At 35.8% G+C, this 14,629-nt stretch overlaps 1 protein-coding gene across 1 annotated transcript; it reads left to right on the plus strand.

Annotated features, from left to right (window-relative positions):
• Positions 1-586: 586 nt before the first annotated feature.
• Positions 587-14,010, plus strand: b4galnt2.2 (beta-1,4-N-acetyl-galactosaminyl transferase 2, tandem duplicate 2). The gene is made up of 11 exons (XM_056450748.1): positions 587-697; positions 1,561-1,599; positions 1,691-1,828; positions 1,972-2,078; positions 2,305-2,342; positions 4,892-5,072; positions 8,675-8,761; positions 8,890-9,071; positions 9,208-9,351; positions 10,903-11,131; positions 13,736-14,010. Exons 1-11 carry the CDS (start codon positions 594-596, stop codon positions 13,915-13,917), a joined length of 1,431 nt encoding a protein of 476 aa, XP_056306723.1. The 5' UTR covers positions 587-593; the 3' UTR covers positions 13,918-14,010.
• The last annotated feature ends 619 nt before the right edge of the window (positions 14,011-14,629 follow it).

The raw sequence follows: 14,629 nt of genomic DNA on the forward strand, positions 1-14,629 counted from the left end.
AAAACTAGACTCTCCAAACTTTTGGCAAAGCTATCTTTTGCCAAAGACCTGCCATTAAATTTTAAGCTTGTTTTAAAGATGATTTGATACAGGGGTGTCCAAACTCGGTCCTAGAGGGACGATGTTCTGCAAGGTTTAGTTCCAACCCCAATTAGACGCACCTAAACCTGCTAATCAAACTCTTCCTAGGTAAACTAGAAACTTCCAGGCAGGTGTGCTGAAAGAAGCTGGAACTAAACTATGCATGACACCGGCCCTCCAGGACCAAGTTTGGACAGCCCTATTTTAATAGAAAGACACACAATAACATTCTACAAATGCTGTAATGTGATTTGTTGTATTTGTAAATGTTTCTGAAATGATTCCTTTAAATGTCCAGTTCATGTCAAAATGTAGCTTTGTGATTTGATCCGTTTTGTTTCTCATAAATTTTTTTTTGCTGTATTGACGATATACTGTATAGTCTTAGAGCATTTTAAAAATGTAACTCAACTGCAACATTATCAAACTGCAGTCTGTGTTCTGTATTAATTTGAGCTTCTTGATGCTAATGATGTGTGTGTTTCATTGATCCTTACAGATCATCTTTCATAATGAACTGCAAACACCACCTTCTGCTGAAAGGTTTCCTGCTTCTGCTTGCTATTGCTTTCATCCAACTGGGCATCATGAATGTCAAGAAATACATAGCATCTAGGTAAAATTGTTGGCCCTTTTTTTCCTCAATCTATCCATGTTTCTTGTTATTTAGCAGGTCGTTTGATTGTGAATCATTAGAATTGGGCTGCTACTGTTTCTTTAAATCAATCTATTCGAGTCTCTTGGTATTTAGAAGGGCGTTTAATTGTGAACAGCCCTATTCATCAGCTGCTTGCTTACTTACTGCTTACCAAAGTTGATATTTAGTCGCACTATGTTGGTGTTTCCTAATTTTGACGAGGTGGGTCGTTAGCCCAATGCTCAACCCCCAACCTGGGGCACCAGGACACATACACTACGGACAATTACCGACAGCCTATAGTGCATGTCTTTGGATTGTGAAGGAAATCCATGCAAATATGGGGAGAACATGCAAACTCTACACAGAAATGAGAGCTGACCCAGCAGGACTTAATCCAGCAACCTTCTTGCTGTGAGGTAAACCACCCACTGCGCCACTGTGCCACTCCCAGTAGCTGCTACTTTTTCTTTTTTTTATATTTGTTGCATTACAACTACTACAGTACATCTATTTAGGAGAAATGGTCTTGCCCAACTGAGCCTTCTTTCTCTCGAGGTTTTTTCCTTCACTTTCATCAATTGGTGAAGTTTGTTCCTCGCCGCTGTCACCACTGGCTTGCTTGGTTTGGGACTTGTGAAGCTCAGTGTTTGGACTTCGTGCTGTGAAAACTAAACCACACTCAACTGAACTTGAAGTCTGAAAACTGGACTGACACAGTTTTAACTTACTAGAACTTCTATGTTAAGCTGCTTTGACACAAACTACATTGTAAAAGCGTTATAGAAATAAAGATAAATTGAATTGAATTGAATTAACGGTTGCCTTTATTTATTCCACAGTTCCAGCCCCCATCCTGCCAAAGAGTTCACCAAGCCACAGTGAGTGATGCTTGTATTGTGTCAAAAATGTATAGTTTAAAGGACAGTAGTTGGTCTATTACAATAGAATTTCTTTGTTTTACCCCAACAGCATTGAAACATTTCTGTATACAAATCGCTCTTCATGTTCTCTTGAAGAAGCTATACTCACAAAACAGCATGTGCCACAAAATGAGCTGGATGACATTGTGAAACGCAGAGCGGAGGAGTACAGACAGCACCAAATCAGGTGGAAATATTCTACGTTATTTCATTCAGCAACAGTTCAGTGGAAGCATCAATCAGAAATGTCTGTCTTACCACAGTCTTACCTCCACCTAGTGGAGATCAAAATTTATGAACTTTTGACTTATTATTTTTATTTTTTCTCAGGATGGAAGCAGACATAGCCAGTCTGATTCTTGCACCAGCCAACTCTCCTCTCCAATATCCAATCACAGGTTTCACAATACCTCCATTGAAAAAATCTATAGTACCAGGTAAGTGTTCTTGAGCTGATGCCTAATTTAAAGTTGCTTCAATCAGCAATCTTTGCAATATATGGTGCTTTTAACAGTTGATGTCTGTATTAGTACTACAAAATGCTAAATTTTGCAGCACTATAGTTAAGCTATTGCTTTTACTATTCTGCAGTTGTTTTAATACTCAATATATTTTGATGAAATGTATTATTCATTGTTTCTGAATAAATGGCACATTTTTAAGGTCTTGCTCTTCATGCACAACAGAGGAAGGTGTACAAGGTTGGTTTAGACAATACAACTTTGTTCCTCTGGATCTATTTTTTTCTTAAACTGGGTGATGGGCTAAAATTCCAAAGCTTTTATTTGTTTCCTACTGTGCCTGCATCTGACAGAAGTAGAGAAGATTCTGAAAACTTACATTTAAATAAACTGGGTAAGACCAACATTTGGGTGCAAAAGCTCTGGATGTGATTGTGTGCAAGTTAAGTAACAAATGAAACCAATAACATTGTAAATTATGAACAACGTCGCTTTGTAATCAGTATTTTCAGAGAATCACCTTATTCCAAATAAATAAACAAACTGCTATATGTGCGGTATTTCAATGTCATCAAAATGTTAATTCCATGTAATTTTCATCTTTCTTTTTTCAATTCATCTTTATTTCTATAGCGCGTTTACAGTGTAGATTGTGTCAAAGCAGCTTCACATAGAAGTTCTAGTAAATTGGAATTGAAACTGTCAGTCCAGTTTTCCCAGTTAAAGTTCAGTTTAGTTCAGTTCAGTGTGATTTTTAAACTTTCACTGCTAAAAGTCCAAACACTGAAGTACGACTCTATCGATGCAAGTCCCAAATCAAGCAAGCCAGTAGCAACAGTGGTGAGGAACGAAACTTCAGCAATAACAAAATTTCATCATTTGTAAGATGCAGTTTCACACTTGGGAAAATAACTTAAGCAACACTAAAACAATTTAAAGTGGTAGTTCACCCAAAAATAAAAATGTACTCGCCTTCAAGTAATTCCCAATGTTTCTTTCTTCTGTTGAACACACAAAAAGGACATTTTAAAGAAAGCTGAAAACCAGTAAAAGTTCACTTCTGTAGCAGGAAAAACACATGCTTTGGAAGTCAATGATTACATTTTTTCCCCCACAAAAATATCATCTTTCATGTTCAACAGTAAAAAGAAACTCAAGCTGGTTTGAAACAAATAACGAGTGAGTAAATAATGACAGAATTTTCGGTTTTAGGAAATTCTAAAATCTCTTAAATTCGCCAAAGTATCCTCCATCTTGATCTATTTGTTAGCCACTAGCATATGCTTATGATTTTGTAATTTTCTATACTAATTTTTCATAGTGAATAGTGAATCTACAGACTTGTAATATCCAAGTTTATTTGGGTACTCGCTTTCTTTTTTTTTGCAACTATCTTTTATGATTAATGAATGGAAGAAGGTTTAAAGGTGTAGTATGTAAGTTTAACACCCAGTGGTTGGACTAGGTATTGCGTTTGTTTTGATCCAGGAATGCAAGTGCAGATTGCCAGATTGAAGACCAACAGGAGCGAGTCTAGCTATTAAGCCTAAAGGCTGATTTAAATAATTTTCTAAATAAAAGCAACGGCCATTTCAGATGACATTTATTGCCATATTACTAAAAGCAGCAGCAGCAGATAGTTCACCTCAGATCTTGAAAATAAAATAAAATAAACCGTCTGTGCTTCTGAATGGCTGCATTTAAATTTCTGTCATGTTTCGTCTGGTGCAAATATCCAAATTACTTATCACTGCAAATCTCGTCATGTAGCATGTTGTGAGGACACAGGGTTAAAATGTAACCTGCTCACCTAATGTTTACATTTGTAATATTTGTATAATTTGCTAATTAATAACCTCATGTGGAACTCTGAATCTGCGTCTCATTTTAAATTCTTCTACTGTCCACTAGAGAGCGCCTTTCAGTCACGTACATACGCTTTGAGAGCCTTCATCACTAAATGAATGAAATATGCTGTTATCCAATAAGGCAACCCAGCGTGCTGAATCTAATTGGCTAAACTGGCATTGGGTGAAACTAAAACAAAGATAGTGTGCCGGCACGTAAAGGACATTTTCAAAGCAGAATTACTGACTTCAGCATTTTTTTCAGATAAATATGAATGTTCACTTAGCATGTTTCTTACACATCTGCAATCATATTATGGTATTTTAATGCTTTAGAAGTGTCAAAAACGTACATACAGCACCTTAACATTTGATTTTCCATTCTTCTGTTGAACACAAGGTATTTTGTAGATTGACTTAAAATATCAGCTTTTGTGTTCATCTGAAGAAGGAAATTCATAAAACCACATGAGGGAGAGTAAATGAGGGGATTTTGAGTGAACTATCCCTTTAACATATTCTTTGGCTTTGAGCTAAAAAAAAATCCATCTGAAGGGCTTGTGTGTGAATTAATACAGTAGTTGAGTAATCTACTATTTTTTTTTTAGTTATCAGCAAACTTCTCTCTATTTGCTGCATCATTAAACCTTCATTCTGACTCAGAAGTAGAGTAGAAGCATTTGTGTTTGGATGTTTGTGGTACCTTCTCTATTTCCTGATTGAACAAGTCAGCTAGCTAAGCTTTCGGATGCAGCCTTCGATTACTCTCAAACACTGTTAAGTGCATTCTTTACATCTTTTTCTTTGCTAACTCAACCTCAATGGTCTTTCTATGGGGCTATACTTTCAGGGGCTTGGTGTATGAGCAAGGGTGTTGATTGAAAATGGATTGCACATACTGTAGCACGGCACATTCACATTAAAACACGTTCATGTCTGCAGGTGTCTTTGAGTGTGACGAGTGGTGTGCTCTCAGTGGAGGATGTTCAGGATGGACAGCAGGTGGATGGACAGGGCCAGAGTGAACTGACCATCTCATCCAGCAACCTCACACAACTCAATGATCTGCTGTCCAGAGTGAGCTACACCAGCAGCGTCTACCACATCAGAACATCAGACCTGGGTGAGGACATCAGACACACTTACTGTATGTAAAGTTATTTTAGAAAACGTATGTGTATATAAAATGAAACAGCAAGCTATGACAGGCTGTGTTTTTGTTCTCTTGCATTGTATGCATAATTATATCTTGTTCAAAGGCACTCTGTGAGAGGTGTAGTGTACAAAACTGGTTTCTGCATTCTGGCTAATCTCTTCAGTTAAAAAGAGGAATTCTAGACTGCAAAAGAGCAAAATATATATTTAGTTAATGGATGAGTGTGATCATTCTTGAGGATGCTTTTGTTTTTCTACAGGGAAATCTAAATGCTGCAATGGTTCTGACATGCATCTGCAAAACTGCCACATTTATTTCATTCATTTTCTTTTTGGCTTAGTCAGTTTATTAGTCTGGGGTCGCCACAGCGGAATGAACCGCCAACTTATCTAGCCTATATTTTACACAGCGGATACCCTTCCAGCTGCAACCCATTCACACACATACAGTACGGACAATTTAGCTTACCCAATTCACCTATAGCCTATGATTTTGACAGGTTAAAATGCTGTTCACTTACATTTTACGATATTTTAAAGATCCCTATTTTTGTTTTCGAAGTCTCCTACAGAACCTGAACAAGGTCAAAAAACACTTTAATTTTCATATTATGCACTTTTTTTAATTAGTAAAAATTGAAAGCTGCTTAATTGATTTGTCTGGGTCTTTTGAAGATTTGTTCTTCATTTTTAATAAATAAGAAAGTGTTAATTAATAATTAATGTTTGTGTCTACACTAGCACTTTGTTTGAGGCTCAAATTAACCATTGTGCATGGGCAGCTAATGAGCCAATTATGATGGAAAATGAACCTGGAATTCCAGATGACTCATTTCAATAGATTCTTCTTAAGAGACAATGCATTTAATTATCATGCACTTTGATCTTCAAAACTTTACTGACCTTTTACATTCACAGAGAAGTGCATTTACATACTGCATAAAATGTCATATTTGGAAAAGCATAATGAGGCACTTTAACAGAAACAAATCACTTTGTTGTTGTTATAATGACATTGGCCAATGACAACATTTCACCAACAGAGGGTGCTAGACTGGTAGCCATGAAGAACTGAACCTGAATTAGAGCAGATGCTTCTGCATTTAAAAGGGTAACATTTCTATAGGTCTACAACCATCATGATTGAGGATGGTGGGTATAACAAACTTTAATACAATTAAGTTACCAGGGGTACTTTCCTAATTTATTTAAAGAGCTCTTATTATTTTTTCTTGGGGGTCTCCAACAACAGGCTGATATGCATGCAAGGTCAAAAAACACTTTCATGGTCCTATAATCACAAACTTGGAAAACTGTTCATTTACAGGTATTTCTAGTGCAATACTTACCATGGGTAATTTTCTAATTTATTTAAAGAGCCCCTATTGTGCATTATAAAAGGGGATTATTTGTTTTTGGGGGTCTCACACAACAGGTTGATATGCATGCAAGGTCACAAAACACTTCCGTGGTCTTATAATATGCATTTATTTTTATCTAATTATCCCAATGATTCCCATATGATTGTTCAGCGATTTCATTTTTTTTTCCTTCAAACCCCTACTAAGGCCAACCACAGATGTCTTTGGCTAAAAGTGAGAACGTAATTAAAAATGCTTGACTCTGCAGTTCTCATTTCATATCAGGTAAGTTTAGCTATGCTGAATCATACACATTACTCGTTTTTGATTGCAGCAATGATTTCATCAAAAAAAAAAAAAGCAGTTACATATGGTTAACTAAACTGCGGACACTGAATGCTAAGAATGAAACGTGAAAGTGTAAGTTATTAAGGTGAAGTTGGTTTTATATTCATACATTCATTCAGTGACAACTTTTGACACACTCCATATATTGTTTGGAGTTAAACTTTGAATTTTCGTGCCGTAACATAACCTCCAAGTGTGACTTGAAAACAACATTAACACTGTTTATTTGACTCTGAACAATGTTACACTTTTTGATAGTCATTGGCTGCTATTTAGAGTTTGCAAATAATATGTTTATGAAATATTATTATTAAGGAGAAAGTCAGAATGTGCGAATATAAAACCGACTTTACCTCTATGTGTAAGTTCTTATACCCTGCCTTACAGGTGTAGTTCGCTGTCAGAATGCAGTTGTTTTGCTTGTTGATAATGACCTGGGCCTTGTACAGTTCAGTCTTCTTTCCTTGTCTTTGGCTAGGCAGAACCTCGGTTTTTAGCACTACAATGTTTTGAATCTGGTAATCATGGAACATTATTTCTTGCACATGACCACACAGAACAACATTGTTGGCATCCAAAGACTTGTAGGCCTTTAACTTCTCTCTTGTTAAAACACTTGGAGTTTCAATGAGATTGTATATTTGGGGCTGGATGCTTGGCCATTTCGTCTTCATATTCATTGGGAGGGTACTATCGCAGATGGACCTGTCAGACGAATGCCGCTTACTTTAATGTTAATTTTGCCAAATCGCTGTGCTTATCTCTGGGTGACAAGCTGTTATAATATGCTGAAAGCATTATGTAAATAATATATGTAATATGTAATCAATATAACTTAGTTCAAAGACCCTTATATATGGCAATGTTTCATGTTGACGTCAATATGAAATGGCTAAAGATTTGAACTCAAGACGATTCATATAAAAAAAAAAAAGAGTCAAAGTTGGCTCAAAATGTATATAAAAAATTATGTCGTTTATAACAGAATGTAGTTAAATTAGGGAAGCTGCATCTGTTTTTTGATTTGCTCGCAGGTGTCTTCTGCATTGTTTTCTATCCATTGAATGACTTTAAAAATCGGATTCATTTACAACATTTTGAATGAAACATTTATTTTTAGTTAGATTTTTTTTTTGTAGCTTAGAAATAAAAACAAAGTTTACATCCAATTAGAATATGATCTCTGTTAAAGACTTTTGCCCCAACCTTCCTCATCAGTCTCACTCTTTTTACAAATGGTATGGCAGGCCAAATCAAAGGTTACCATGGGCCAACTTTGGCCCACGAACCCTAGTTAGGGCATCTCTGGCCTAAAGTATACTTCAGTTTTAAACCTAAACATTTACACATGTGATAACCACTTTCTTTGTACCTGTGAAATGGTGCTTGAACTTTTAATTTACACTTTCAAGTTGTGTAATCGTGACCTTTATCTGTGCTCTCACAACTTTTTGCCATTAAACCAAAAACACTCGGGGATAGTTCACTCAAATTAAATCTCATTCATTCTCAATTTACTCTTCTATTTGTTCCACACTTGTTTGAGTTTCCTTCTTCTGGAAGGTATACTGAAAAATAATAGAAAGGAAATATCTGTTGACGTTCATAGTATTTTTCAGCTTTTTTTCCTATGTTCTTCACAATGTTGTTTGTTTTCAACAAAAGTAAAAAAAAATGTTTAAAATCACTTGAGTATTAGAAAATTGTGAAATTTTACATTTTTGGTGAACTCCCTATAATCACAAACTTGTAAAACTGTTCTTTTACAGATATTTTTATTGCAATGCAGCCTACTGTTGAAGAGGTTGTTGCATAAACCCTACTGTCAGTAATACTTATTCAAATCAATTCTTCTTTTTAGTTATTTTCTCCTTTGAAGACCATTTGGCAATGTTTCCCATTACAATTAAGAGACAATCAGTTCCTGTCCTGTTTGATCCAGGAAATGGTGAGACAAGCCCAAATTAGAGTGCATCAAACCACTTGCTATCATGTCATCAGATATAATGAACATCTATTTCCATAAACTGTAGATAAACAATTAATAGAAATGGACTTCTCTCTCTGGCAATCCAGATATCAACTCACAAGTAACCATAATAACCAAGACCTTTCTGAGGTATGAGGAGCTGAAAATCCTTTTAAACAGTATCAGGAAGTTTTACCCAAAAATCAAGATCATCATTGCTGACGACAGCATAAATCCTAGAACTGTGTCTGGAGACAATATAGAGCACTACATCATGCCTCCTGCAAAGGTAATCCTTTTTTTGTGTACCACATCAACATGTACCAGATTTGCTTTTGCAGAAAGGCCTCATTTCAACTGATCTTTTAGTTTAATTTCTGCCCTGCTGTAAACTGATGACTATTGATTGTTCTTTGCTTACTCAGGGATGGTTTGCTGGAAGGAATCTTGCTCTATCACAAGTTGAAACCAAATATTTCTTGTGGGTGGATGATGACTTAGTATTTTTGAGCGATACCCGGATCGAGAGCTTTGTGGAGGTTATGGAAGCCGTTCCAGAACTGGACATTGTAAGAAATCTTTTTCTGTATTCATGGGTTGACATGACCTTGCATTTTCACTATTACGCATGACAAAAATGAATATAATTAATATGGTCACATGGTTAAACATTTCTTTGTCTTGAGCCAAATCTCAAAACTGTCCGGTGGTATGACTGTCTCAAGCACAATTCAATATATTACAGCTCTTATATATTAACCTTATTAAACATACGTGGACAGCACATTTTAGCTCCTAAGTGGCTATTTAAAATACTTTTGAATGTTTTTTTTATTTTGTTACAGACATGCAGTGTCATCCTGCAACTGTTTTGCAGCATATAAAATGTCCAAACACTGTTTTTAACTGTCCAAAATGGGGAAAAAATAGTTTTTACTCTCTAATAGTCAAAGCAAGTAAAAAAAAAATCTGTGTTAAATATGCATAAAAAAGATTCAGGAAAAAGTGTTTTATGTAAATTTGGACCATGAATCCACAAATATGGACATCATTTTTCTTTAAAAGTACATTGTATCAAAATATGATACTTCGGTTTTTATTCTAATTAGGTTCTAATAAGCCCAAATAGCAAAGAGAAATTAAAAAAATGCATGTAAAAAACACCTTGGGCCTTAAGAGGTTAAAATAAAAACATTAATTGCTGAGACCGAGTGTTGGGCAAACTACTTGGAAAATATAGTAAACTAGGCTATTAACTACTCAACTTAAAATGTAGCTTAACTACACTAAAAACTACCCTCTGGGAAATGTAGCAAGCTAAGCTAAAAGCTACTTGGCAGAAGTAGCTTAATTAATATCCAAGCTATTTATGCAATTTTCATTTTTAAATCGAAGCAACTTAAACAAGTCAATCTTATCTTACTGATAAATCAAACAGTCATTGAAGCATACAGTATGAGGCATAATTGTTCAGTTTATTTATTTACTGCAGATAATATCCTGTATTAAACAAATTCTAGTATATAATAGCAAAAACACAAAGTCCAATAAAAACAGGTGTTGCACATTTAAAATATTATAGTAATTTATAGCAAAGGGAAATATTTAGGAATAATCATTATATTGTGTATATATTTACACCTCTTCATTAATAAATTACACTACATAATGTAGTATCATTAGTAACTATCATGAACTAACTAGTAACTATCTTTGAACAGATTAATAATGGGCCTGACATTAACTGTGTGCGCTTGAAAATGGTGAGTGGCTAGTAATTTGGGAAATCTACTAGCCACAGTGGCTGGTGATCAAAAAAGTTAATGTCAAGCCTTGCTTATTATGTATAACTCTTGTATGTATTAAGAATGTCACATCATAGGACATGTTTAAGGTACTGTTCCGTTAAAAAAAGGGATATAATTGGTAACGTTAGTGACCCGTTATATTTTCCTCAAACATCAGAATTCAACCTACATCAATATAATTTTTTTCTTCAAAATGTTTTTACAAATAAAATATTTTACTGCCTTTGTCTCAACAATGCATATATCTGTAGATGTCCTCATGTCTAAATATACGTATCAATGAAACATTATTGTTTTTTTTTTTTTGTTTAGCTTGGTGGCAGCATGGCAGGTGATCCGTTTCAATTCATTCTTGAATATGACGAGGGAGATGAGGAAGAAGGCGGCTGCCTGAGTCGTATTTACAATCAGTTTCATCAGCCACTTCCAGGCTTTGATGGCTGTGTTCTATTAGATGGAGTTGCAAATTACTTTTTGGCTCGGACGGATGCAGTGAGAAGGGTTGGTTTTGACCCATTTCTGACAAGAGTGGCCCACTCTGGTACGAATTTCAAAATTATTTTGTTTTTAGAGTGATTTCAAATTCAAGTTTCTTAATCTTTTGAGACATTTACTCATACATAGTTTTTCAATGAGCTCCCAACACAAATAAATTAACAAAAGGTTGTTCCAAAATCAACAGTAGAATTTTGTTTCAGCTCATTTTAAATAAGTGATGTGAACAAGCAGTAAAAGTAATTTTTTTGAGTGCTTTTAATATTTTGGAGAATATCCATTGCATTAATGTAATTATTTTATTTCATGCTGGTTTGTTATTGTAGTTATTGTAGTCAAGTTTATAAAACGCAGTTGTTTCAATTGAAGCAGATTCCCATTAAGAAGTTTGTGGTAACTTGCATATATTTTCATCTCAATAACAAAATGGGCCATTTATAGTGGTGAGAAACCAGCAAGGAACGAATCAGATGATGGAGATTCTCTCCAACTAGGCAATTTAGTCATGTAAAGTTGTCATGTATATACATATATAAACAGTTAGGTCCATAAATATTTGGACATTGACACAATTCTAGCATTTTTGGCCCTATACACCAACACAATGGATTTGAAAAGAAACAAACAAGAGGTGCTTTAACTGCAGACTGCCAGCTGTAAATTGAGGCTATTTACATCCAAATCAGGTGAACGCTGTAGGACTTACAACATTTTGCATATGTGCCTCCCACTTGTTAAAGGGTCCTAAAGTAATTGGACAGAATAATAATCATAAATCAAACTTTCACTTTTTAATACTTAGTTGCAAATCCTTTCCGGTCAATTTCAGCCTGAAGTTTGGAACGCATAGACATCACCAGACGCTGAGTTTCATTCCTGGTAGAGTTCTGCCAGGCCTCTACAGCAACTGTCTTCAGTTCCTGCTTGTTCTTGGGGCATTTTCTATTCAGTTTTGTCTTTAGAAAGTGAAATGCATGCTCAATCGGATGATTGACTTGGCCATTGCATAACATTCCACTTCTTTCCCTTTAATAACTCTGCACTGTGAAGCGCCGTCCAATGAGTTCTAAAGCATCTGCCTTAATATGAGCAGAAAATATTACCTGAAACACTTCAGAATTCATCCTGTTGCTTTTGTCTGCAGTCAAATAATCAATAAATACAAGAGAACCAGTTCCATTGACAGCCCTATATGCCCACGCCATGACACTACTACCACCATGTTTCCCCGCTTAGGATCATGAGCAGTTCCTTTCCTTCTCCATACTCTTCTCATCACTCTGGTACAAGTTGATCTTGATCTCATCTGTCCATAGGATGTTGTTCCAGCCCTGTTAAGGCTTTTTTAGAACTGTAATCTGGCCTTCCTGTTTTTGAGGCTCACCAATGGTTTGCATCTTGTGGTGATCCCTCTGTATTCACTCTGGTGAAGTCTTCTCTTGATTGTTCACACTAATACATATACACCTACCTCATGGAGAGTGTTCTTGATCTGGCCAACTGTTGTGAAGGGTGTTTTCTTCACCAGGGAAAGAATTTTTCGGTTTGTCGACCACAGTTGTTTCTGTGGTCTTCCGGGTCTTTTGTTGTTGCTGAGCTCACTGGTGCATTCTTTTAAGAATGTTCCAAACAGTTGTATTGGCCATGCCTAATGTTTTTGGTATCTCTCTGATGGGTTTGTTTTGTAACCGATAACAGATTCCTAATGCAAATAGCACACTTTAAATGAACTCTGGTCCTTTTATCTGCTCATTGTAATTGGGATAATGAGGGAATAATACACACCTGGCCATGGAACAGCTTAGAAGCCAATTGTCCAATTACTTTTGGACCCTTAACAAGTTGGAGGCACATATGCATTGTTGTAATTCCGTACACCTGATTTAAACGTAAATATCCTCAAATTAAAGCTGACTGTCTGCAGTTAAAGTACATCTTGTTCGTTTCTTTTCAAATCTATTGTGTTTCGGTCTGATTTTGTTCAAAATTAAGTCATCACAATCTGTAGATCGGAAGTAAATGTTTATTGAAGTTGGTTCATTTGATGTATATTTATATAGAGAGAGAGCTTTTTGGTACACATTGAACTGAACTGAATTGCCAAAGTAGTGAATATTTAACTAAGACAAAAATATGCATAGTTCAAGAATAAATCACTCTTTCATCCCATTTTTGGAAGAGAATAAAAAAAGTAATATCCTGAGAAACTGGCACAAATGATCAAATATTTAAAACAGAAGTTGTGGCATCTTGTGAAATCACACTTTGTTCTCATGCTACTTAAGTGCCCAGACATGCAGTAGAAAGCACTGATGTTATCTTGAGGTTAAATGATCTTGTTAGACAGACTAAGGATGCCACTTAACCACACTGTTTTGATGACATTCATTCTGAAATGCCTGAGCAGGCATTGAGGTCGTGTGCATTTAGAATTGCACTCTAGTCTAGTCAAGTCTTCTTTAGAGTTGGTCACATTTGTTTTTTATTGTTTTTAAATCCTATTCTGTGCTTCACAGATATTTACCATAATGATCATTAGTCTCGACTCTTTTAAGATATAATGAAATGTATGAAATATTAATTCAATTTAGAGTAACATCATTAAAGATTTTTCTTTAGCTTCATAATTGGATGTTTTTTTTTTCTTCAGAGTTCTTCATGGATGGACTTGGCCAGTTGCTGGTTGCCTCCTGTGAAAGATTCTCCATTGGCCACCAGGAGCATCGTTTTGAGGAACAATATATTAACTACAGGGACCAGACACAAGCTGATTATAGCAAAAAACTCTCTCATCATTTCTTCAAGAACTATCTGAAATACATCAAATTTTAGAGGGCTTTTGTTTCAGCTTTAGTTTTGGAAGAAGTGCTTGATTAAAGCCATAGGCGGGATTAGGACTGCTTTGGCTTGATGCTTTCAGCCTTTTTACCCCTCCATAGTTTTCTTTAGTTCAATTTATTTAGTGAATGTTGTCTCACACTCACATGAATAATAAAAAAATAAAATATGTAAAAAAATTCTGAAAAATTGTGGCGGTGCGAATGTGAAAATAGGAGGAAAAGGACTGAACTCACTCAAATGTGGTAGCATACTCATTCATTCATTTTCCTTTGGTTTATTCCCCTATTTATCAGTGCTCGCCACAGCGGAATGAACTGCCAACTATTCCGGCATATGTTTTATGCAGCTGATGCCTTTCCGTCCAAAATGCAGTACTGGGAAACACCCATGTACTCTCACATTCTCACACACACACACGTTCACTTTTCCAATTTAGTTTACCCAATTCACTTAAACCACGTCTTTGGACTGTGGGGGAAACTGGAGCACCTGGAGGAAACCCACACCAACTTGGGGAGAACATGCAAACTACCTGCGCTAACATGAACTAACTGGGTAACCACTGAGCCACCGTTTTGCCCCAGCAGAATACTTTTGTACCAAAATAGAACTTGCACTAAAAACGAAGTTGGTTTTATTATTGCATTTCCAGATCAGACCAAATGAATGAGAGTCCTTGTCTGCCTGCAACCTTAAAAAACTT

Source organism: Danio aesculapii, chromosome 3 (genome assembly GCF_903798145.1).
Source record: "Danio aesculapii chromosome 3, fDanAes4.1, whole genome shotgun sequence".
Taxonomy (NCBI): domain Eukaryota; kingdom Metazoa; phylum Chordata; class Actinopteri; order Cypriniformes; family Danionidae; genus Danio; species Danio aesculapii.